At 37.8% G+C, this 26,838-nt stretch overlaps 1 protein-coding gene across 4 annotated transcripts in view; it reads right to left on the bottom strand.

Moving 5' to 3' along the window:
- Nucleotides 1–26,838, bottom strand: part of GALNTL6 (polypeptide N-acetylgalactosaminyltransferase like 6) — a 1,233,774-nt gene that overhangs the window by 145,793 nt on the left and 1,061,143 nt on the right. For all 4 annotated transcript variants that reach the window (XM_001155128.8, XM_009448577.5, XM_016952513.4 and 1 more), the window contains one exon: nucleotides 15,070–15,187. In XM_001155128.8, the coding sequence (XP_001155128.1) occupies nucleotides 15,070–15,187 (118 nt within the window). The remainder of the gene's footprint in view (nucleotides 1–15,069; nucleotides 15,188–26,838) is intronic.

Here is a 26,838-nt window from a genome sequence, read left to right as displayed (position 1 = left end):
AGATCTATTAGAATACCAAGTTTCCTCCCTGCAAATGAAAGCTTGAATTATTTCTTTTTGCATATGGCATGGCTACATCTCAATGAAAGATTAGAAGGAAGTAGTTTCTCTCATTCAAAAACTTACTTGGGAGGAGCAACATCACCAAAATGGCAAAATAGAAGGCAACCTGCTCACATCCCCCTACAAAAACAAATATTCTGCACCCATCCACAGTCAAAAGTCTCTCTGAAGAAGCCTCAACATTCAGGTAGGAGTCTGTGAAACCTCAATGGAGCCCAAGACCTAGGAGGTTTGTTTTGAGAGTGTGGACCAACACCAATGTACGTGTTTTGTCCCATCAAGCTTGCTTCCAAGTTCAAGCATGGAAACAGACCTGTCCCCCAAGGAACTTGGTTATAGCCCCATTTTTCTTTGAGCCTACAATAAAAAACCATCTGCCAAGGGGTTTGGAAGGACCCTTGCACATTAGCTTATTGGGCGAAAGGCTCATCTGCCCACTGACATCAGTTTAGGCAGTGAACCCAAAAATTGCTATGGTGTTGCTCCAGCCTCTCTCAGCTGAGGTCCTAGCTCAGAGCGGCTCTCACAAGGGCCCAGAGGGCGAATTGCCCATATCTTGCAGCCTGAGAGTCTGAGCCTGCCTAATAGACTCTCCAGTCTCTGTCCCACAGCAGGTCTCTAGGGGGCCTACTCCCAGCTCTAAACCCTCCTGTTGCAATCAGAGGACTATCCTGTCTGTGCAGAGATTTGCTGAAAGACACACGTCCCTCTTAGCCAATGAGACCAGGCTTTCCAGCCTCTACCCATAGCAGCTCCCCGAGAGGGGTCAGTCTCAGCTTTCACCCCTCCCACTGTAGTTGGGGAACTATCCTGTATGTGCTGAGACCTGCTGGGAGATGTTTGCCTTTCTGAACCAAGGAGATGGTTCTAGCCTCTGTCACACAGAAGATTCCCAAGAAGGCCTATTCTCAGCTCCAGTCCCTCTTGCTGCAGTTGGGGAATGATCTCATCTGTGCAGGGACCTGCTGGGAGAGGTGGGCCCATCTGAGCCATTTTGACAGGCATGCTAGCCACTGTCCCACAGCAGATCTCTAGGAGGCCCAGTATCAGCTCCCAGCTCTCCTGCAGCAATCAGGAAACTGTCCTATCTGTGCAGTAACTTGCTGTGTTACATGCACCCTCTGAGCTGAGACTGGGGTTTCCAGTCTCTATTTGACGCCAAATTGCAAGAGGGCCTAGTATCAGCTTTGACCCCTCCTGCTACAGTCAGGGAACTATCCTATCTGTGGAGGGACCTGCTAGGAAACATGTGCAGTTTGAGCCAATGTGACTCAATTTTCCTTCCCATAGCAGATCCTGAGGGATCCCAGTCTCAATCCAAGTTCTCCTTGTTACAACTGAGGATCCATCTTGCCTGCGCAGGGATCTGCTGGGAGACATGCTTGTCTGGGCCACTGGGACAGTCTTCTAGGCTTGAACCCCTGTCCAGAGTTTCCATACAGCCCTGTACAGAGTTTCCACACAAGTATCTTCTTTGGGCATTCCCCAGGTCTGTCTGGACTGAAAAACCACATCAACCTGAGAGTCCTTTGAAGACTTGTAGAATGCCTGGGCTTAGGGGGTTATTTACTGCTGAAATGGCTGCAGTGATTATAGCTGGACTCAGGAAACATAATAGTCAGTCTGCTTAGAATCTCTGAAAAGCCCTTGGAAAAAGAACAGGCACAAAAAAGACTGGGCAAAGAAGACTAAAATAAATACCTAATCCCTCAATGTGTAGACATTGTTCCACATCCACAAGCATCAAGAAGATGAAGGGATATATGGCATGACCAAACAAACAAAGTAAGGTACTAGAGGTCAACCCTAAAATGAGGGAGATGTGTGACCTCTCAGATAAAGAATTCAAAATAGCTGTCTTGAGGAAGTCAACGAACCTAAAGGAAACACAGACAGTTAATCCAAAAATTTATCAGAGAAATTTAACAGAGAGATTGAAATAATAATAAAAATCACAGAGAAATCCTGGGGCTGAAAAATATAATGAATGAAATGAAAAATGCAATAGAAAACATCAATAGCAGAACTGATCAAACAAAAGAAACAGTGAGCTTGAAGATAGACTATTTGAAAATATACAGACAGAAGAGAAAAAAGAAAAAGAATAAAAAGAAACGAAGAAAGCTTATGGGATCTATGGGACAACATCAAAAGGGCAAATATTCAGTTTATTGGAGTTAAAGAGGGAACTGACATGGACAAATGAACATAAAGTTTGTTTAAAGAACTAATAACAAAGAGCTTTCCAAACCTTGAGAAAGATATAAATACCCAGGCAGAAGAAAGTGAAAAGTCTCCAATTTTATTCAACCCAAACAAGAATACCCTAAAACATATTATAATCAAACTCACAAAGGTAAAAGGCAAAGAAAATTTCTGAAAGCGATGAGAGAAAATAAGCAAATAACATTTAAGGGAGTTCTAATATGCCTGACAGCAGGCTTCTTAGCAGAAACCTTACAGGCCTGCAGGGAGTGGAACCATATATTCAGAGTGCTGAAAGCAAAAAAAAAAAAAAAAAAAAAAAAATATATATATATATATATCTATATATATATAACAAAAACAAAAACACTAAAAATGAGAAGTGTATAATATATACACTAAAGTAAAAAGCAACAAATGAAAAATACTATCAGAGCAAACCACTTAACCACAAAGACAGACAGGAAAAATGGAAGAAGAGCTACAAAGCAACTAGAAAACAAGTAACAAAATGATAGTAGTAAATTCTTACTTATCCATAATAGCATTGAATGTAAATTTATTAAATTCTCCAATTAAAAGACACAGTGACTGAATGAATTAAACAAACAAGACCTAACTATATGCTGCCTATAAGAAACTCACTTTATCTATAAAGATACCCATATACTGAAGGTGATGGGATGAAAAAAATTTATTCCACTCACGCAAATAGAAATAAAAAGAGAGCTAGAGTAGCTATACTGATGTCACACAAAAGAGACTTTAAGTAAAAAAAAAAAAAAACTGTAAAAAAGGCAAAACAAGATCATTATATAATGATAAAGAGAACAATTCAGCAAGAGGATATAACAATTATAAATACATGTGCACCCAATACCAATACCAAAACACCCAGACATATAAAGCAAGTATTAACAGATCTAAAGGGACAGATAGAATGCAATACAATAATAGTAGAATACTTCAACACCCCATTGTCAGCAATGGGCAGATCATTTAGGCAGAAAATTATCAAAGAGACATCATAATTGAACTATACACTAGAACAAATGGACCTAACAGACATTTACAGAACATTTCATCCAATTAATATGCAATACAGATTATTTTCATCAGCACATGTAATATTCTCCAGAATAAACTATATGTTAGGCCACAAAACAAGTCTCAACAAATTAAAAAATGTTGAAATCATGTCTGACCAAAATAGAATAAAGCCAGAATCAATAAAAAGCAAAACTTTGTAAACTGTACCAGTACATGGAAACAATATGCCCTGAATGACCAATGGGTCAATGAAGAAGTTAAGAAGGAAATTGAAGTATTTCTTGAAACAAAATTGGAAACACAACACACCAGAATATATGGATACAGCAAAAGCAGTACTAAGAGGGAAGTTTATATAGCAATAAATACCTACATAAAAAATAGACAAACTTCAAATACTTCAAATAAACAACCTAGTGATACACCTCAAGAAAAGCAAGAACAAACCAATCCCCAAAATTAGCAAAATAAAAGAAATAATAAAGATCAGAACATAAATATGTGAAACTGAGACAATAAAACAGTGATTGAACTAAGATGGTTAATTAGACATAGCTGAGACACCTCTCCCACTGAGAGGAACCAAAATATTGAGTAAACCATCACACTTTGAACAGATCTTCTGAAAGAAAATACTGAAAGTTGATAGGTGACATATACACCATATTTGAAGAGGGAAGAAGCTGGGAAGCTTGCCTGGAGTTGGTGAATGCTGAGGACCAGCTCCCAAACCTGACTAGGTCCTAAGGAAGGGGCGAGTGAAGGAGCTTCGGGACTCCACACTCCCACTGTGGACATCTGGGATCCTAGATACATGAGATCCTATGACCTCCAGAGACATTTGAATTGGCAGAGGGAACTGCCTGGAGATAAGGCAGAGGAAGAGCTCAAACCTGCATGGATCCCAGAAGGTTTTGCCATGCACACTGCAGCTGCAACAAAATGTGACCATAGGTACCCTTCCCCCCACGCTCTCCATCTTGTTCTGAGTGACAACAGCTCCTGCTTTCTGCCAGGCTGGGAGAGAGCAGGGCTTGGCTATTTCTTCCGTGGGACTGGGGTGCATCTGATCTTTGTGCCCCCTTGTCCACCAGATCTTCCCAAGACTGCCTGCCTGGTCACTCCCTCAGGAAGGTGCCTACAGCACAGCTTTCATTGTCCTGCCTGAGTGTTTTGCTGGTTGCCTGGGAGTAGTTTGGCTCCTTCTGCACAGTCAGCACTGGACCCTGAGGGGTCAGCAGACAAAACTGTAGGTGTGGTCCCAAAACTCCCAGGATTCGAGCACACTGTCCAGGGGTTTGGAGCTGAGATCTTTGGCTTGAGTTTGAGAAGGGGAAGACCCCCCCACTCCCAGAACGCTTAGAAGAGTGATACACAGGTTTGTGTGCTGGCATGGGAGCTGGGTGTCCCTCTCTCAACAAGACTGTTTTGGGAAGGGTGTGGCCTATTAGCCAGTAGCACCTTCTTCCTCAGGGATCCCTACAGCGTGGAACACCTGGAACTGCCCAGCAATCTTGGCACAGAAGGTTTGGGACAAGCCTAGCTGGTCAGGCCCACTCCTGGGGCAGACGCTGCAGAAAGACTTACTGGGTTGGGCAAGTGTGAGCTGGGTTGGCCCCACAGCCATCTGCTGGGCTAAGAACAGCAGGCCGTGGGTGCCACATGTATGGTATTACTGTCCTGCCTGGGCATCCTCTGCCCTTGACCCACTGCATCACCAGACCACCTGCAGATACACACCACAACCTGTTCTGACTCTGCCAAGCTCAGAGGACCAGTAGGTCCCTAAATAATTGTGGATTTCCTGGTGATGTAAACCTTGCCTTGGGCTGCCCCTGAGGGAGGAGGGAAAGCAGTTTGCCGGCGTTTCGCTTGAGACTAAGAAATCATGGAGGCAACACCAATAATTGAAAAGGGCTCTACCAAGACCTAGGAATGGAGTTGGTGAGGGAGTCATCTCTTGCCCCCCATCTCCCATCTCCAGACCACTTAAGAGTAAGGGCATATGGCATATGCAGCAGTCAGTAACAACAACAAAAAAAGGTGTAAGTGCATATGCAGCAGTTAAAAAAAAAAAAAAAAAAAAGAATTAAAAATATGAACAAAGCCGACAACAGTAAGCTCCAAGAGGAGCTTGGCTAAGAGCCTATCTGCCGGTCCTTACTCTTAAGCGCCGTCTACTGGTTCGCATCCTGAATTACACCACTAAAGAAAAAATTTCTTCAACACCCAACACCTGTGAAACCCAAAGCAGGAAACTATCCACAAGTCAGTAGCCCATACAGAGCCCTGGCCCTTTGAAAGCACTCAGAAATGAAGACAATCAACTATACACAACATACACCACAGTCAAACCCTCAAGGGAAAAGGAATATATAAAAACAAAAGGCCTCATCCATAGTAGAGCAATTTAAAAAGGAAAAAGAATTGCCAGCCTCCTCATATGAGAAGGGCTCTGGCAATTCAAAAACTCAGAGCATTTCTTTTCATCCAAAGGATTGCACTAGCTCCCCAGCAATGGATCCTAACCACATTGAAATGTCTGAAATAACAGACATAGAATTCAGGGTCTGGATGGCAAGGAAGCTCAATAATAAAATCCAGAATTTGGATGGCAAGCAAGCTCAATGAAATTCAAGAGAAAATTGAAAGCCAATGCACGGAAGCCAGAAAAACAATTTAAGACTTGAACAATGACATGGCCATATTAAGAAAGAACCAAACTGAACTTCCGGAATTGAAAAATTCACTATGAAAATTTCAAATACTGTTGGAAGTCTTAACAAAAGACTAGACTAAGCTGAGGAAAGAATGTAAAGGCTCAAAGACCCAGTCAGACAAAAATAAAAAAGAATTGAAAATATGAACAAAACCAACAATAAATATGGGATTACGTAAAGAGACAAAGCCTATGACTCCTTGGTATTCCCGAGAGAGAAGAAGAAAGAATAGGCAATTTGGAAGACATATTTGAGAATATAATCTATAAAAAATTTCCAGTCTTGCTAGAGAGGTTGAAATGTAAATTTGAGAAACTCAAAGAACTCCTGCAAGATACTATACAAGATGACCATCCCCGGGACATATAGTCATCAGACTTTACGAGGTCAATGCAAATAAATAAATCTTAAAGGCAGCTAAAGGGTTATGTCACTTATGAGGGGAACCCCATCAGGCTAACAGCAGAAACATTATAAGTCAGAGATTGGAGGCATATTTTTAGCATTCTTAAATAAAAAAATTCCAACCAAGAATTTTATATCCCCCAAGCTAAGCTTCAAAAGTGAAGGAGAAATAAAATCTTTTCAAGAGAGGTAATTTGCTACTACTAGACCTGCCTTACAAAAGATGTTAAAGGGAGCTCTAAACAAGGAAATGAAAAATCGATACCAGATACCACAAAAACATATGCAAGTATGTAGTCCATAGACCCTATAAAACAACTACACAATTGAGACCATGAAACAACCAGCCATTGACACCATGACAGAATCAAAACCTCGCATATTGGTCTAAATGCCTCACTTAAAAGGCACAGAGTGGCAAGTTGGATTAAAAAAAAAAGGCCCAACCTTCTGCTGTCTTCAAGAGACCAATCTCCCATGTAATGACACCCATAGGCTCAAAGGAAAGGAATGGAGAAAGATCTGTTATGCAAATGGTAAACAAAAAAGAGCAGAGGTCACTATTCTTCAGATAAAACAGATTTTAAACCAAAAACAGTAAAAACAGGCAAAGAAGGTCATTACATAACGACAAATGGTTGAATTCAACAACAAGACTTAATTATTATAAATCTATATGCACCAAACATTGAAGCACCCAGATCATAAAACAGGTACTTCTAGATTCATGAAAAGACTCAGACAGCCATACAATAATAGGGACTATTCAAAACCCCATGGGCAGTGTTAGACAGGTCATTGAGGCAGAAAACTAACAAAGAAATTCTGGACTTAAATCCAACACTTGACCAATTGGACAAAGTAGACATCTACAGAATACCCCACTTAACAGCCACAGAATATACATCCCTCTCCTTGGCACACGGAACATACACTAACCTCAACCATATGCCTAGCCATAAAGCAAGTCTCAATAAATTCAAAAAAATCAAATTCATGCAAAGCATATTCTCAGACTACAGTGGAATAAAAGTAAAAATCAACACTAAGAGTATCCCTCAAAACCACAAAATTACATGGAACCTAAACAACTTGCTCCTGAATGACTTTGGAGTAAATGGAAACAGAAACAGAACATATCAAAATCTCTGGGATGCAGCACAAGCAGTATTAAAAAGAAAGCTTATAGCTCTGAATACCTTCATTAAATTAACAATCTAACATTACACTTAGAGAAATTAGAAAAACAAAAACACTCCAACACCAAAATTAGCAGAAAAAAATAAATAATGAAATCAGAGCAGAATTAAATGAAATTGAGACTCAAAAATCAATACAAAGGATCAACAAAATAAAAAGTTGTTTCTTTGAAAGGATAAACAAGATCAATAGACCGCTAGCAAGATTAATAAAGAAAAAAAGAGAGAAGATCCAAGTAAGCATAATCAGAAATGTCAAAGAAGGCATTACAATGGATTCCACAGACATAAAAAAGACCTTAGAGACTGTTATGAACACCTCTGTGCATACAAGCTAGAAAATCTAGAGGACATGGATAAATTCCTGGAAGTACACAGACTCCCAAGTTTGAGTCAGGAAGAAATTGAGATACTGAATAGACCAATATCGAGTTCTGATATTTAATCAGTAATGAAAAACCAGCAAACAAAAAAAGCCTGGACCAGATGGATTCACAGCCAAATTTTATCAACCATACAACGAAGAGCTGGTACCAATTCTACTAAAATTATTCCAAAAAATCAACAAGGAGGGACTCCTCTCTAACTCATTCCATGAAACTAGTATCACGCTGATGTCAAAATCTGACAAAGACACAATGAAAAAAGAAAACTACAGGCTAGTCACTCTGATGAACATAGACACAAAAACCCTCAATAAAATAAAAGCAAACCAAATTCAGCAGTACATCAAAATGCTAATTCACCATGATCAAGAAGTCTTCATTCCTCGGATGTAAGGCTGGTTCAACATATGCAAATCAATAAACATGATTCACCACATAAACAGAATTAAAAACAAAGCCCATATAATCATCTTAATAGATGTAGAAAATGCTTTTGATAAATCCCATTATCCTTTCATGATAAAAACCCTCAACAAACTAGGCATTAAAAATATATATCAAAATAATAAAAGACATCTGTGATAAACCCATAGCCAACATCATACTGAATGGACAAAAGCTGGAAGCATTTTCATTAAGAACTGGAACAAAACAAGGATGCCCATCCTCACCACTCCTATTCGACATAGTACTGGTAGTCCTACTTAGAGCATTTGGGCAAAAGAAAGAAATATAAATCATCCAAATAGGAAAAGAAGTTAAATTATCGCTCTTCACTAATGATATGATTCTATGCCTAGAAAACCCCGCAGACTCTGCCAAATGGTTTACAGACCTGATAAATGACTTCAGTAAAGTTTCAGTATACAAAATCAATGTACAAAATTTAGTAGTATTTTTATACACCGATAACATTCAAGCTGAGAGTTGAATCAATAATGCAATCTCACTTAGGATAGCCACACACACAAAAGCAAATGTAGGACCACACTAACCAAGGATGTAAAAAATCTCTACAAGAAGAACTACAAAACACTGATGAAAGAAATCATAGATGACATAAAAATGAAAAAAAAATTTCCATGCTCATGGATTGGAAGAATAGATATTGTTATAATAGTCATACTATCCAAAACTATCTATAGATTCAACGCTATTTCTGTCAAATTACCAATGTCGTTTTTCACAGAATTAGAAAAAAACTATTCTCAAATTCATATGGAAGCAACAAAAGAGCCCAAATAGCCAAGGCAATCCTAAGCAAAAAGAACAGAGCCGGAGGTACCACATTACCTAAATTCAAACTGTACTACAAGACTACAGTAATCAAAACAGGAGGGTACTGGTACGAAAACAGACACATAGAGCGTGGGAACAGACTGGAGAACCCAGAAATAAGGTAGCACGCCTACAATGAACTGATCTTCTACAAAGTTGACAAAAATAAGCAATGAGAAGAGAACTCCATATTCAATAAATAGCACTGGGATAACTGGATATCCACTTGACAAAAATAAGCAATGGGAAAAGGACTTCCTATTCAATAAATAGTGCTGGGATAACTGGATATCTATATGCAGAAGAATGAAACTGGACTCCTACTTCTCACCATATACAAAAGTTAACTCAAGATAGATTAAAGACTTAAATGTAAGACCTTAAACTATAAAAATTATGGAAGAAAATCTAGGAAATGCTTTTCTGGACACTGGCCTTGGCAAAGAATTTATGACTAAGATCTCAAAAGCAATTGCAACAAAACCAAACATTGACAAGTGGGGCCTATTAAACTTAAGAGCTTCTTCACAGCAAAAGAAACTATCAACAGAGTACACAAACAACCCACAGAATGGGAGAAAATATTTGCAAACTATGTATGTGACAAAGGTCTAATATCTCGAATCCATAAGGAACCTAAATGAATCAAGTGAAAAACAACCCTACTAAAATGTGGGCAAAGGACTCATCCCAAAAGAAGACATACAAGTGGCCAAGAAACATATTGATACATGCTCAACATCACCAATTGTAAGATAAATGCAAATCAAAACTACAATGAGATACCATCTCACACCGGTCAGAATTGCTATTATTAAAAAGTAAAAATAGAGGCCGGGTGCAGTGGCTCATGCCTACAATCCTAGCACTTTGGGAGGCCGAGGCAGGCAGATCACCTGTGGTCAGGAGTTCAAGACTAGCCTGGCAAACATGGGGAAACCCTGTCTCTACAAAAAATACAAAAATTAGCCAGGCATGGTGGCAGGTGCCTGTAGTCCCAGCTACATGGGAGGCTGAGGCAGGGTAATTACTTGAACCTAGGAGGTGGAGATTGCAGTGAGCTGAGATTGCACCACAGCACTCCAGCCTGGGCAACAGAGTGAGACTTGATCTCAAAAATAAATAAATAAATAAATAAATAAAAGGTTAAAATATAATATGTTGGCAGGGCTGCAGAGAAAAAAAACACTTATACACTGTTGGTGGGAATGTAAATTAGTTCAGCCACTGGGGAAAACAGTTTGGAGACTCCTCAAAGAAATAAAAATAGAACTACCATGCTGGGGTTGGTTGCTGGTTCTAAAAATAGAACCTAGCAATCTCATTACTGGGTATATGTCCAAAGGAAAATAAACCATTTTACCAAAAAGACACATGCACTCATATGTTCATTGCAGCACTATTCATGATAACAAAGACATGGAATCAACCTATGTGCCCATCAATGGTGGACTGAATTATGATAATGTGGTACATATACACCATGGAATACTTCACTGCCATAAAAAGTGAACAAAATCATTTCCTTTGCAGCAACATGGATGCAGCTAGAGGCCATTATCCTAAGCATATTAATGCAGTAACAGAAAATCAAATACCACATGTTTTCACTTATAAGAGGAGGATAAGCATTGAGTACACATGGACATAAATATGAGAACAAAAGTCACTGATCACTACAAGAGGGGGTAGGGAGTAGGGGGTCAATGGCTAACGAACTACCTGTTGTGTACCATGCTATGTGGGTGATGCATTCAGTTATAACCCAAACTGCAGCAGCACACAATATTTGCTTGTAACAATCATGCACGTGTACCCCTGAATCTAAAATAAAAGTTGAACTTAAAAATAGAGACTAATAAAATAATACAAAAGATCAATGAACTGTAAAATTGATTTTTTTTTTGAGATGGAGTTTTTTGCTCTTGTTGCCCAGGCTGGAGTGCAATGGTGCAATCTCGGCTCATTGCAACTTCCGCCTCCCAGGTTCAAGCAATTCTCCTGTCTCAGCCTCCCCAGTAGCTGGGATTACAGGCATGCGCCACCACGCCCAACTAATTTTGTATGTTTAGTAGAGACAGGGTTTCACCATGTTCGTCAGGCTGGTCTCGAACTCCTGACCTTGTGATCCGCCAGCCTTGGCCTCCCAAAGTGCTGGGATTACAGTTGTGAGCCACCACGTCCAGCCAATTTTTTAAACAGATAAACAAATGTAACAACTCTTTAGCCAGACTAAGAATGGAAGAGAGAAGACTCAAATAAATAAAATCAGAAATGTAAAAGGAGACACAACAACTGAGACCTCAGAAATACAAAGGATTGTTAGAGACCATTATGAACAACTGTACACCAAAATATTGGAAACCTAGAAGAAGTGGATAAATTCTTGTAAATACACAACCTATGAAGATTGAACCATGAAGAAAAATAAAACCTGAAGAGATCAATAAGGAATAATGAAATCAAAGCAGTAATAGTCTCCCATCAAAGAAAAGCCCGACACTTGATGGATTAATTACTGATTTCTACCAAACTTTTAAGGAAGAACTAATACCAATTCTACTGAAACTATTTCAAAAAATCGAAGAGGAGGGAATTCTTCCAAACTCATTCTATAATGCCAGTATTATCCTGATAGCTAAACTAGACAAGTACACACACAAAAAATCTATAGGCCAACATTCCTCATAAACATAGATGTAAAAACCCTCGACAAAACATAATTCAATAAGACATTAAAAAGAACATTCACCATAATCAAGTGGGCTTCATCCCAAAGATGCAAAGATGGTTCAACGTATACAAATCAATAAATGTGATATATCACAACAAGAGAATCAAGGACAAAAAGCATAGGATCATTTTGATATATGCTGAAAAAGTATTGGTAAAATTTAACATTCCTTCATGATAAAAACTCTTAACAAATTGGATATAGAAAGAAAATATCTCAATATGATAACAGCCATATATTACAAACCCACATGTAAGATCACACTGAAAGGGGGAAAATTGAAAGCCTTTCCACTAAGATTTAGAAGAAGACAAGGATGCTCACTTTCATCACTTTTATTCAACCTAGTTCTGGAAGTCCTAGCCTGAGTGCTTAGGGAAGAAAAAGAAACAAAGGGCATCAAAATTGTAATGGAAGAAGTCAAATTATCTTTGCAGATGACATGATCTTATTTTTAGAAAAACCTTAAGACTCCACCAAAAGTTCTTGGAACTGATAAATTAATTCAATAAAGTTGCTATACACTAACAGAAATTAATCTGAAAAGCAATCAAGAAAACAATCCCATTTATAATAGCTTAAAAATACCTAAGAATAAATTTAACTAAAGAAGTGAAATAACCTGTACAAATCAATGATGAAATAAACTGAAGACACAGAAAAGATGGAAAGATATACCATGGTCTTTGATTGGAAGAACTAATACTGTTAAAATCTCTACACTACCAGAAATGATCTAAATAATTAATGTAATCCATATCAAATTACCAATGACATTCTTCACAGAAACAGAAAAAATATCCAAAAATTTGTAGGGAACAAGAAAAGGCCCTAAACAGCTAAAGCAGTCCTGAACAAAAAGAACAAAGCTGGAGTCATCCCATTACTTGATTTCAAATTATACCACAAAGCTATTGTAATCAAAATAGCATGGTACTGGCATAAAAACAGATGCATACACCAATGGAACAAAATAGAGAACCCAGAAGTAAATCCTTGCACTTACAGCCAACTCATTCTTGACAAAAAGGCATCAAGAACATACAGTGGGGAAAAGGACAGTTTCTTCAATAAATGATGCTGGGAAAATGAGATATCCATGTGAAGAAAAATGAAATTAGATCTTTGTCTTTCATCATGTACAAAAATCAACTGAAAATAGATTAAAGACTTAGCTATATGACCCAAAACTATGAAACTACTAGAAGAAAATGCTGGGGAAACACTACAGGACATTGGTCTGGGCACAGGTATTTTTTGGCTAAGATCTCAAAAGCACATGCAACAAAAGCAAAAACAGACAAATTTACATCAAGCTAGAAAGTTTCTGTAGAACAAGGAAACAATCAACAAAGTGAAGAGACAACCTGTAGGATGGGAGAAAATGTTTGCAAACTATCCATCTGACAAAGAAATAATAACCAGAATATATAATGAACTCAAACCACTCAACAGTAAAATCCCTCAAATAATTCAATTTAAAAATGAGCATAATACATGAATAGCCATTTCTCAAAAGAAGACATACAAATGGCCAACAGGTATATGAAAAATGTTCAACATCTTTAGTTATCAGAGAAATGCAAATCAAAACCACACTGAGGTTATATCTTACCCAAGTTAAACTGGCTATTGTCTCAAAGACAAAAAATAAAAAAATCCTGGCAAGGATGCAGAGAAAGGGGAATGCTCCTACACTGTTGGTGGAAATGCAAAATAATGTAGCAATTAGGGGAAAGAGTATGGAGGGTCCTCAAAATACTAAAATATAACTACCATATAATCTAGTAATCCTAATGTTGGGTATATTTTCAAAAGAAAAGGACTCAGTATGTAGAAGTGATATCTGCATTCCCATTTTTTTGTGACAGTGGTCTCAATAGTTACCTAAGTGTCCATCACTGGATGAATGGATAAAGAAAATGTAGTATATATACACAATGGAATATTATGCAGTCATAAAAAGGAATGAAATACTATCATTTGCAGGAACATAGATGGAACTGAAGGTCATTATTTTAAGTGAAATAAATCAGGCATAGAAAAACATCCCAAGTCCTAGCTCATATGGGGAGCTAAACAAGTTGGTTTAATGGAGGTAGAAGGTAGATTGGTGGTTACCAGAGGCTGGGAATAGAAGGGAGTGGGGGTGGGGAGGCGGCAAAAAAAGAAGTTGGTTAATGAGTACAAAAATACAGTTAAATGGAAGAAATAAGTTCTAGTATTTGATAGTACTGTAGTGATATAATTTGGTTGTTTGTCACCTCCAAATCTTATGTCAAAATGTGGCCCCCAGTGTTGGAGGTGAGGCCTGGTGGGAGGTGTTTGGATCATGGGGAATAGATTCCTCATGAATTAGGCTTAGCGCCATCCCCTTGCGGGTGAGTGAGTTCTCGTGAGATCTGGTTGTTTAAAAGTGTGTGGCAGCTCACCCCTGCGTCTCTTGCTTTTGCTTTCACCATGTGACATGCTGGCTCCCTGTTGCCTTCCACAATGATTAAAAGCTTCCTGAGGCCCTTACCAGAAGCAGATGCCAGCACCACACTTCTGGTGCAGCCTGCAGAACTGTGAGCCAATTAAACTTCTTTTCTTTGTAAATTACCCAGTCTCAGATATTTCTTTATAGCAATGCAAAAATGGCCTTATACAAGTAGGGAGATTATAGTTCACAATAATTTATTGTATATTTCAAGATAGCTAGAGGAGAAGAATTGTAATGTTTCCAACACAAAGAAAAGATGAATGTTTGAAGTGATGGATATCCCAGTTACCCTGATTTGATCATTATGCATTGTATACATGTTTCAAAATTTCACAGGTACCCCACAAATATGTATAATGATTATATATCAAGAAAAAATAAAAACAAAAACCAAAAAAGAAAGAAACTACAAGAGCTCACTTGGGAAGGTGACACATCTATTACCATTAAGTCATCCCAGAACATAGGTCAGAAAGCAACATGCTGATATTCTATCAGAATTGTCAAAATTATGCAGACATAGTGTGAAGAGGGTCTTGGGGCTTACCTTAAAAGAGATTTCATACTGTTCTCCTCCCCAGATTTCTAAACCTGGATCATAGCCACCCAATTCCCAAAACCATTTCCGATTCACAGCAAAGAGACCTCCAGCCATAACAGGAGACCTGTGAAATGAACAAAACAATCTTTAAAGGACTATGAACATTACAGACAATGGCATTTTCCTTGGGAAAAAAGTAAAATTCAAGATATGTTTTAGTGGTCAGCTGTGTGGAACTTTTCAGCACTGGTTTTCTATAAGTGGATATAGGGTTCTCATTGGGTCTCTCACTGAAGTGGACATGGATGGGGAGGGAGAAAAATTCTTGTGAGCATTAAATATTTGCAGTTCAGGTTTTAATGCAACAATTGCCCTGCAGAGTCACATTTGCTCCACTTGTTTATAACTAGTGAGAAATATTACTACATGAGTAATAATGACCCATAAAGTGAGAAATATCACTCAATTTTATGGTTTTTCCTGAAACTAAAGGCATCTTATACTATCAGACATATAAAAGTATTGAAAATGCTTTTGTAGACAATATCTTTGAGTAATCTCTCGGTACGCATTCACCAAGCATCTACTATGAACAGGTCATGTCCAATTTACAAACTACAGATCGGCAGGTTAGAATAAAAGAAGAAACCAGAATTAGTTGTTTAATGTGCCAAAGTTGAAATTTAAACTAAGTCTTTTCATTTTATACTATTCTTTTTAGGCCTTCTCTGCCTAAGAAATATTAATTTTGATTAAATAATAATTTTCAAGTATTCCACTCCTGCTAGGATGCATTTCAGTCATGCAATAAGATAATTATAACCACTTGGTAGGCCCTGCCCTAAATATTTTTGCAGTTCAAAGGTGCTCTTGTTTATTTATTTATTTTTTTTGGACTGCTCACTATGTGCTGGTCTAAAGGATAAAAATCTATACCTAATTACCTTGATCGATTCTCACAACAACCCTGTGAACAACCTCCCTATGCACACGGTTTGAGGAATCATGCAGAAGAGGTGGAATGTTGCCCAAGGCTGAGGCTAGTGTGGTGAGGCTGCGCTAGGGCTCTTCACCACAACACTGTTTCTGTTTCAATGTTCAGAGGCAAAAAGAGATAACTATATACAAATGGATATGAAACAGAGAACACCCTTATGCAGATCAAGCAAACTGATAAAAACACATAACTGAAGTGACAGTTTTGAAATTTTTTTTTGAAACAAAGGATATTTATAAATAACAGTACAACATTTCAAATGTTGATATACGCAAAAAGATATGCATAACCGTAGTAGACACCAATCCAATTTATTGAACAACTGAGAACTTAGTCTTGGTAATGCTTTATGAAGCACTTGGGGAACATAAACCTGAATCTGTCTAAGTGTATTATATATTTCAAAGAGTTTGCATGCTAAGATGGTACTTGATTTAATTACTTCAGTCTAGGAATTGTTTTGAAGGTGTAGGCTTTATGCAGATGAAGAGATTACAAGACTGGGAGAGGGATTTAGGTTTTTCTCCAGGAAAGTGGGCAGAATTCAGAAAATAATATAAAGACACTCTCTCATGTAATTTTTTGTTTGTAATAAAAATCCTAGAATCATATGTGCCTTACTTTATCCCTCTCTCTAGCAGCCTGATCTTTTCCCATTTTTCACCCACTGAATTTCAGAGTGGAATTACAACTGAAGCTGCAACAAACTAGGATTGTAACATTTATCGAGTGCAGTTCCCCAAAGAACACTTTACCAATTGTAAGCATTACTTCTGCAAGTGTTGGTTATAAGTAGTCAGAAATTCTCAGTCTTATTTAATCTGAACTGCAAATAGAAAGGTCCCAAGTCATACAAACATATTCTCATTTAATTGTGTAAAACATGAGACAAAGGGCACCAAAACTTACACTGTGCACAATGAATCTCAAAACTAGAACCACCATAGATACAGTGTTAGAGATATTGGGCAAGAAAAATTCTAAATTGAGTTTTTATTACAAATTGTCAGAAACACAATAATCTTGTTTTCTTAACGAGTTTATACAAAACCCATGCAGTGTATCTTAGGTTATTTTAGACATATAATAACATAAATTCAAATGGATCTTCTGTACCTTTATTGATGTTCCTACAAAGACCTAAATAAATTAGTTATCTCCTGTCTTGATTGGTGTGAATGACCGTTAAGAAATAAACTTTTTATTTACTGTGTTTATGTATTTACTCATATTTGCCCGTGAGTTTTAAAACAGCTTAATTGTTGAGTAATTGACATACAATTGATTGCACATATTTTAAGTGTACAGTTTGATAGGTTTTGACTTGTGTTTATCTCCATGCAGCCGTCACTGAAAATGGACCTATCCATTATTTGTCAAAGTTTCCTCATGTCTCTTTGTAATCTCTTCTCATTTCCTTCCAACAGGCAATGACTGATCTGCTTTCTGTCACTGTAGATTAGTTTGCATTTTCTACAACTATATATACATAGAATTATACAGTATACATTTTTTGGGGGGTCTGTCTTCTTCCATTCAATATAACTATTTTGAGATTCATCCATGCTATAGTGTGTATCAATGGTTCATTATTTTTAAATTGCAGAGTAGTATTCTATTTGCATGAATTTACTGCAATTGATTATCCATTCACCTGTTGATGGACGTTTGGGTTGTTCGCAGTTTGGGGCTATTACAAATGAAACTGCCATAAACTTTGTGTACTAATCTTTGTGTGGATGTGTGCTTTTATTTCTCCTGGGAATATTCCTAGAAGTGGAATAACTAGATCATATAGTAGGTATGTCTAATCTTTCAATAAACTGCCAAACTGTTTTCCAAAGTGGCTGTACCATTTTCTATTCCTGGAAGCAGTGTTGAGTTCCATTTACTTCATGTCCTCACCAACACTTGTTATGGTCAGTCTTTTGAAGTTTAGTCATGATAATAGGTGTGTAGTGGTATCTTCTTTTGGTTTTATTTTGCATTTCCATAATTATTAATAATGTTAAAGTGTTTGTATCATTTCTCTTTTTTCCTAGTAAGTCTGGCTAGAGGCTTATCAATTTTATTAATCTGTTGAAAGAACTAACTTTTGGTTTCATTGTTTTTCTTTATTGTTTTACTGTTTTATATTTCATTGATTTCTCTTTACTCTTTATTATTTTAATTCTTCTGCTTACTTTGGCTTTAATTTGCTCTTCTTTCCTGGTTATTTAAGGTGGAAACTGAGATAACTGATTTGTGACTTTTTTCTAATACAGGTGTTTAGTACTATAAATCTCTTTCTACCTATTGCTTTAGCAGACTACTACAAATATAAGAATACATCATGTTCTTATTTTCATTCAGTTCAAAATATTTTTTAATTTCTCTTTTATTTTTTGACCTATATGTTATATAGAAGTATATAACTTAGTTTCCAAATATTTGGGGAATTTTTTGGAGATCCTTCGGTTATTAATTTCCAATTTAATTCCATTGTGGTCAGAGAATACACTTTGTATGACTTGAATTCTTTTAAATTTATTGTGACATTTTAATGGCTTAGAATATGGTCTAGCTTGGTAAATGTTCCATGTGTATTTGAAAAGGATGTGTATTCCATTCCTGTTGGGCACAGTGTTCTATAAATATTTATTAGGTCAAGTTGGTTGATAGTGTTATTCAAATCTCCTGTATGCTTATTGATTTTATGTCTCCTTGATGTATCAATTACTGAAAGAGGGGTATTGAAATCTATGACTATAATTCTGGATTTGTTTATTTCTTCCTGCTATTCTGTCAGTTTTTTGCAACATGTTTCTGTAGCTCTCTTAATAGATGCATAAATGTTCAGGCTTTTTTGTTGTTGTTGTTGTTCTTGATGAATTAACTTTATTATTGCTATGAAATGACTTTTATTATCCCTAATAATATTCTTCACTCTGTCATCTATTTTGTCTTGATATTACTATAGTCACTCCAGCTTTATTTGGATTTGTGTTATCTAAATACTAGTATTTATAACTTTTTCTATCTTTTTACTTTTAAACTATTTGTGTCTTTACGCTTAAAATAGTTTTCTTATAGGTAACATATACTTGCATCTTGCATGTCAACTGGATTATTTAGATCACTTACTTTCAATATGATTATTCATGTGTTTAGGTTGAAATCTATCATCTTCCTCTTTCTCTTCTATTTGTCTCACCTGTTGTTTCCTTTCCCCCTTTTTTGTCTTCTTTTTGATTAACTGAATATTTTTCATAATTTCATTTATTATCCTTTTTGACATAACAAAACTACTTGTTTCTTCATTTTAAGTGGTTTCTTTGTTATCATAATGGTTTATGGCATATACCTTTCTTTTATCACAATTTATGTTCCAGTGATATTATGTCACTTCACATATACTATAAAAAACTTTTGAGAGTATGGCTCTATTTCTCTTCCCCCAGCCTATGTCTTTGTTATCATACATTTTACTTTTACACATGTTTTAAATCCCACATTGTATTATTATTATTTTTGTTTAATTGGCCAATTAACTTTTAAAAAGATTTAAATAATATTTTATTTTGAACACCATTTTATATAGATGAAATTATATTATGAACACCATTTCTGTATTCTGTTGGAAATAAGTGGCCCTAAGGAAAATTTAAATTGTGATGTATTACGCACAACTGAGTTTGTGGATTGAAATTCATACTCCACCACCAAAAGAGGAGTTAACTATTGTGCAGTGTTGTACTGAAGTTAACAAGGATGACAGTTTCCCTCATACATTAAAGACAAAAGATTTTAATGTGTCACATTGATTTTTCATTAGAGGAAATGAAAAAGAGTAGTTTATTATTTTGAGCATGTTCTACCAGTCTTTCGCTTAAAATATAATATTAATTACTTGAAACTTTAGCCATAGGTTCTATTGCCTACAATCTTCCACTTGTTTATCTTCACATTGTTTGTTTTCTTGCAAAATATTCTTGCTATTTTTGTTTCCCTGAAAATGTTAACACATTGCAGGTGTGTTTTAATGTGGCTCTGTGTCCATGTAACTTTTAACATATTAATGTACTTTATGAATATTGCTCACAATATCACAAATCAGGCTTCGAACTTTGCTACTAATACAAACCTGTTATCCATGAGATGCCTTTTAAAATTAATATGATCATGAAGCAACATATTCTTACTGAAGATTTTTTTTTCTTTTTTTCTTTTTTCTTTTTTTTATTATATTTAAAGATTTGGGGTACATGTGCACATTGTGCAGGTTAGTTACATATGTATACATGTGCCATGCTGGTGTGCTGCACCCACTAACTCATCATCTAGCATTAGGTATATCTCCCAATGCTATCCCTCCCCCCTCCCCCCTCCCCACCACAGTCCCCAGAGTGTGATATACCCCTTCCTGTGTCCATGTGATCTCATTGTTCAATTCCCACCTATGAGTGAGAATATGCGGTGTTTGGTTTTTTGTTCTTGCGATAGTTTACTGAGAATGATGGTTTCCAGTTTCATCCATGTCCCTACAAAGGACATGAACTCATCATTTTTTACGGCTGCATAGTATTCCATGGTGTATATGTGCCACATTTTCTTAATCCAGTCTATCATTGTTGGACATTTGGGTTGGTTCCAAGTCTTTGCTATTGTGAATAATGCCACAATAAACATACGTGTGCATGTGTCTTTATAGCAGCATGATTTATAGTCATTTGGGTATATACCCAGTAATGGGATGGCTGGGTCAAATGGTATTTCTAGTTCTAGATCCCTGAGGAATCGCCACACTGACTTCCACAATGGTTGAACTAGTTTACAGTCCCACCAACAGTGTAAAAGTGTTCCTATTTCTCCACATCCTCTCCAGCACCTGTTGTTTCCTGACTTTTTAATGATTGCCATTCTAACTGGTGTGAGATGATATCTCATAGTGGTTTTGATTTGCATTTCTCTGATGGCCAGTGATGATGAGCATTTTTTCATGTGTTTTTTGGCTGCATAAATGTCTTCTTTTGAGAAGTGTCTGTTCATGTCCCTCGCCCACTTTTTGATGGGGTTGTTTGTTTTTTTCTTGTAAATTTGTTTGAGTTCATTGTAGATTCTGGATATCAGCCCTTTGTCAGATGAGTAGGTTGCGAAAATTTTCTCCCATGTAGTAGGTTGCCTGTTCACTCTGATGGTAGTTTCTTTTGCTGTGCAGAAGCTCTTTAGTTTAATTAGATCCCATTTGTCAATTTTGGCTTTTGTTGCCATTGCTTTTGGTGTTTTGGACATGAAGTCCTTGCCCACGCCTATGTCCTGAATGGTAATGCCTAGGTTTTCTTCTAGGGTTTTTATGGTTTTAGGTCTAACGTTTAAATCTTTAATCCATCTTGAATTGATTTTTGTATAAGGTGTAAGGAAGGGATCCAGTTTCAGCTTTCTACATATGGCTAGCCAGTTTTCCCAGCACCATTTATTAAATAGGGAATCCTTTCCCCATTGCTTGTTTTTCTCAGGTTTGTCAAAGATCAGATAGTTGTAGATATGTGGCGTTATTTCTGAGGGCTCTGCTCTGTTCCATTGATCTATATCTCTGTTTTGGTACCAGTACCATGCTGTTTTGGTTACTGTAGCCTTGTAGTATAGTTTGAAGTCAGGTAGTGTGATGCCTCCAGCTTTGTTCTTTTGGCTTAGGATTGACTTGGCGATGCGGGCTCTTTTTTGGTTCCATATGAACTTTAAAGTAGTTTTTTCCAATTCTGTGAAGAAAGTCATTGGTAGCTTGATGGGGATGGCATTGAATCTGTAAATTACCTTGGGCAGTATGGCCATTTTCACGATATTGATTCTTCCTACCCATGAGCATGGAATGTTCTTCCATTTGTTTGTATCCTCTTTTATTTCGTTGAGCAGTGGTTTGTAGTTCTCCTTGAAGAGGTCCTTCACATCCCTTGTAAGTTGGATTCCTAGGTATTTTATTCTCTTTGAAGCAATTGTGAATGGGAGTTCACTCATGATTTGGCTCTCTGTTTGTCTGTTGTTGGTGTATAGGAATGCTTGTGATTTTTGTACATTGATTTTGTATCCTGAGACTTTGCTGAAGTTGCTTATCAGCTTAAGGAGATTTTGGGCTGACACGATGGGGTTTTCTAGATAAACAATCATGTCGTCTGCAAACAGGGACAATTTGACTTCCTCTTTTCCTAATTGAATACCCTTTATTTCCTTCTCCTGCCTAATTGCCCTGGCCAGAACTTCCAACACTATGTTGAATAGGAGCGGTGAGAGAGGGCATCCCTGTCTTGTGCCAGTTTTCAAAGGGAATGCTTCCAGTTTTTGCCCATTCAGTATGATATTGACTGTGGGTTTGTCATAGATAGCTCTTATTATTTTGAAATACGTCCCATCAATACCTAATTTATTGAGAGTTTTTAGCATGAAGGGTTGTTGAATTTTGTCAAAGGCTTTTTCTGCATCTATTGAGATAATCATGTGGTTTTTGTCTTTGGCTCTGTTTATGTGCTGGATTACATTTATTGATTTGCGTATATTGAACCAGCCTTGCATCCCAGGGATGAAGCCCACTTGATCATGGTGGATAAGCTTTTTGATGTGCTGCTGGATTCGGTTTGCCAGTATTTTATTGAGGATTTTTGCATCAATGTTCATCAAGGATATTGGTCTAAAATTCTCTTTTTTTGTTGTGTCTCTGCCTGGCTTTGGTATCAGAATGATGCTGGCCTCATAAAATGAGTTAGGGAGGATTCCCTCTTTTTCTATTGATTGGAATATTTTCAGAAGGAATGGTACCAGTTCCTCCTTGTACCTCTGGTAGAATTCGGCTGTGAATCCATCTGGTCCTGGACTCTTTTTGGTTGGTAAACTATTGATTATTGCCACAATTTCAGCTCCGGTTATTGGTCTATTCAGAGATTCAACTTCTTCCTGGTTTAGTCTTGGGAGAGTGTATGTGTCGAGGAATGTACCCATTTCTTCTAGATTTTCTAGTTTATTTGCGTAGAGGTGTTTGTAGTATTCTCTGATGGTAGTTTGTATTTCTGTGGGATCGGTGGTGATATCCCCTTTATCATTTTTTATTGTGTCTATTTGATTCTTCTCTCTTTTTTTCTTTATTAGTCTTGCTAGCGGTCTATCAATTTTGTTGATCCTTTCAAAAAACCAGCTCCTGGATTCATTGATTTTTTGAAGGGTTTTTTGTGTCTCTATTTCCTTCAGTTCTGCTCGGATTTTAGTTATTTCTTGCCTTCTGCTAGCTTTTGAATGTGTTTGCTCTTGCTTTTCTAGTTCTTTTAATTGTGATGTTAGGGTGTCAATTTTGGATCTTTCCTGCTTTCTCTTGTGGGCATTTAGTGCTATAAATTTCCCTCTACACACTGCTTTGAATGCATCCCAGAGATTCTGGTATGTTGTGTCTTTGTTCTCATTGGTTTCAAAGAACATCTTTATCTCTGCCTTCATTTCGTTATGTACCCAGTAGTCATTCAGGAGCAGGTTGTTCAGTTTCCATGTAGTTGAGCGGCTTTGAGTGAGATTCTTAATCCTGAGTACTAGTTTGATTGCACTGTGGTCTGAGAGATAGTTTGTTATAATTTCTGTTCTTTTACATTTGCTGAGGAGAGCTTTACTTCCAAGTATGTGGTCAATTTTGGAATAGGTGTGGTGTGGTGCTGAAAAAAATGTATATTCTGTTGATTTGGGGTGGAGAGTTCTGTAGATGTCTATTAGGTCTGCTTGGTGCAGAGCTGAGTTCAATTCCTGGGTATCCTTGTTGACTTTCTGTCTTGTTGATCTGTCTAATGTTGACAGTGGGGTGTTAAAGTCTCCCATTATTAATGTGTGGGAGTCTAAGTCTCTTTGTAGGTCACTCAGGACTTGCTTTATGAATCTGGTTGCTCCTGTATTGGGTGCATATATATTTAGGATAGTTAGCTCCTCTTGTTGAATTGATCCCTTTACCATTATGTAATGGCCTTCTTTGTCTCTTTTGATCTTTGTTGGTTTAAAGTCTGTTTTATCAGAGACTAGGATTGCAACCCCTGCCTTTTTTTGTTTTCCATTTGCTTGGTAGATCTTCCTCCATCCTTTTATTTTGAGTCTATGTGTGTCTCTGCATGTGAGATGGGTTTCCTGAATACAGCACACTGATGGGTCTTGACTCTTTATCCAACTTGCCAGTCTGTGTCTTTTAATTGGAGAATTTAGTCCATTTACATTTAAAGTTAATATTGTTATGTGTGAATTTGATCCTGTCATTATGATGTTAGCTGGTGATTTTGCTCATTAGATGATGCAGTTTCTTCCTAGTCTTGATGGTCTTTACATTTTGGCATGATTTTGCAGCGGCTGGTACCGGTTGTTCCTTTCCATGTTTAGCGCTTCCTTCAGGAGCTCTTTTAGGGCAGGCCTGGTGGTGACAAAATCTCTCAGCATTTGCTTGTCTGTAAAGTATTTTATTTCTCCTTCACTTATGAAGCTTAGTTTGGCTGGATATGAAATTCTGGGTTGAAAATTCTTTTCTTTAAGAATGTTGAATATTGGCCCCCACTCTCTTCTGGCTTGTAGGGTTTCTGCCGAGAGATCCGCTGTTAGTCTGATGGGCTTCCCTTTGAGGGTAACCCGATCTTTCTCTCTGGCTGCCCTTAACATTTTTTCCTTCATTTCAACTTTGGTGAATCTGACAATTATGTGTCTTGGAGTTGCTCTTCTCGAGGAGTATCTTTGTGGTGTTCTCTGTATTTCCTGAATCTGAATGTTGGCCTGCCTTGCTAGATTGGGGAAGTTCTCCTGGATAATATCCTGCAGAGTGTTTTCCAACTTGGTTCCATTCTCCGCATCACTTTCAGGTACACTAATCAGACGTAGATTTGGTCTTTTCACATAGTCCCATATTTCTTGGAGGCTTTGCTCATTTCTTTTTATTCTTTTTTCTCTAAACTTCCCTTCTCGCTTCATTTCATTCATTTCGTCTTCCATTGCTGATACCCTTTCTTCCAGTTGATCGCATCGGCTCCTGAGGCTTCTGCATTCTTCACGTAGTTCTCAAGCCTTGGTTTTCAGCTCCATCAGCTCCTTTAAGCACTTCTCTGTATTGGTTATTCTAGTTATACATTCGTCTAAATTTTTTTCAAAGTTTTCAACTTCTTTGCCTTTGGTTTGAATATCCTCACGTAGCTCAGAGTAATTTGATCGTCTGAAGCCTTCTTCTCTCAGCTCGTCAAAATCATTCTCCATCCAGCTTTGTTCCGTTGCTGGTGAGGAACTGCGTTCCTTTGGAGGAGGAGAGGCGCTCTGCGTTTTAGTGTTTCCAGTTTTTCTGTTCTGTTTTTTCCCCATCTTTGTGGTTTTATCTACTTTTGGTCTTTGATGATGGTGATGTACAGATGGGTTTTCGGTGTGGATGTCCTTTCTGTTTGTTAGTTTTCCTTCTAACAGACAGGACCCTCAGCTGCAGGTCTGTTGGAATACCCTGCCGTGTGAGGTGTCAGTGAGCCCCTGCTGGGGGGTGCCTCCCAGTTAGGCTGCTCGGGGGTCAGGGGTCAGGGACCCACTTGAGGAGGCAGTCTGCCCGTTCTCAGATCTCCAGCTGTGTGCTGGGAGAACCACTGCTCTCTTCAAAGCTGTCAGACAGGGACATTTAAGTCTGCAGAGGTTACTGCTGTCTTTTTGTTTGTCTGTGCCCTGCCCCCAGAGGTGGAGCCTCCAGAGGCAGGCAGGCCTCCTTGAGCTGTGGTGGGCTCCACCCAGTTCGAGCTTCCCGGCTGCTTTGTTTACGTAATCAAGCCTGGGCAATGGCGGGCGCCCCTCCCCCAGCCTCGCTGCCGCCTTGCAGTTTGATCTCAGACTGCTGTGCTAGCGATCAGCGAGATTCCGTGGGCGTAGGACCCTCCGAGCCAGGTGTGGGATATAGTCTCGTGGTGCGCCGTTTTTTAAGCCGGTCTGAAAAGCGCAATATTTGGGTGGGAGTGACCCGATTTTCCAGGTGCCTCCGTCACCCCTTTCTTTGACTCGGAAAGGGAACTCCCTGACCCCTTGTGCTTCCCAAGTGAGGCAATGCCTCGCCCTGCTTCGGCTCGCGCATGGTGCGCGCACCCACTGACCTGCGCCCACTGTCTGGCACTCCCTAGTGAGATGAACCCGGTACCTTAGATGGAAATGCAGAAATCACCCGTCTTCTGCGTCGCTCACGCTGGGAGCTGTAGACCGGAGCTGTTCCTATTCAGCCATCTTGGCTCCTCCCAGATTTTTTTTTTCTACAGGCCATAGAAATACATGACTTTTCTGAATATTTAATGGAAATCAATTTTCTATCTTATGTTAAATCTGTTAAATAAGGTAATAAATATGCTTTCCTTTTTACTCATATGGTAGACTAGTTTACTTTTCTATAGCAATTTTTATATTCTAAACTTAGCTAAATTTTAAATTAATGAGGCTATAAGGTAAAGTGTACTAAAACCATTCTTTATTTGGTATCAGGAAAACATTCTTTATGTTTTCATTTGTGAATGCATTTTTCAAAATGTGTAGTTGGTCATCTTCTCTAAACCAAGATACAGTACTTAATGCTTGTAGCCTTGAGTGACTCTTACAGTATTCTAAGGAGCTGCTGATCTTCCTAATATTCTCTATTTCACATATTGACTCTTTATGCCATAAATGAAAAAAAAGGTGGAGTTTAATTAAAAATTTCTCTGGCTTATTCTTGCCTACTTTCTCACATTTTCAGACATTATTTCAAGTCTTAATGCATCTTGTATAATCTTTGGGGGTCAGAATAA

The sequence above is a fragment of the Pan troglodytes genome, chromosome 3 (genome assembly GCF_028858775.2).
Source record: "Pan troglodytes isolate AG18354 chromosome 3, NHGRI_mPanTro3-v2.0_pri, whole genome shotgun sequence".
NCBI lineage: Eukaryota > Metazoa > Chordata > Mammalia > Primates > Hominidae > Pan > Pan troglodytes.
Note: the sequence above shows the minus strand (reverse complement) of the source record. Positions and strands in the feature narration are given on the sequence as shown.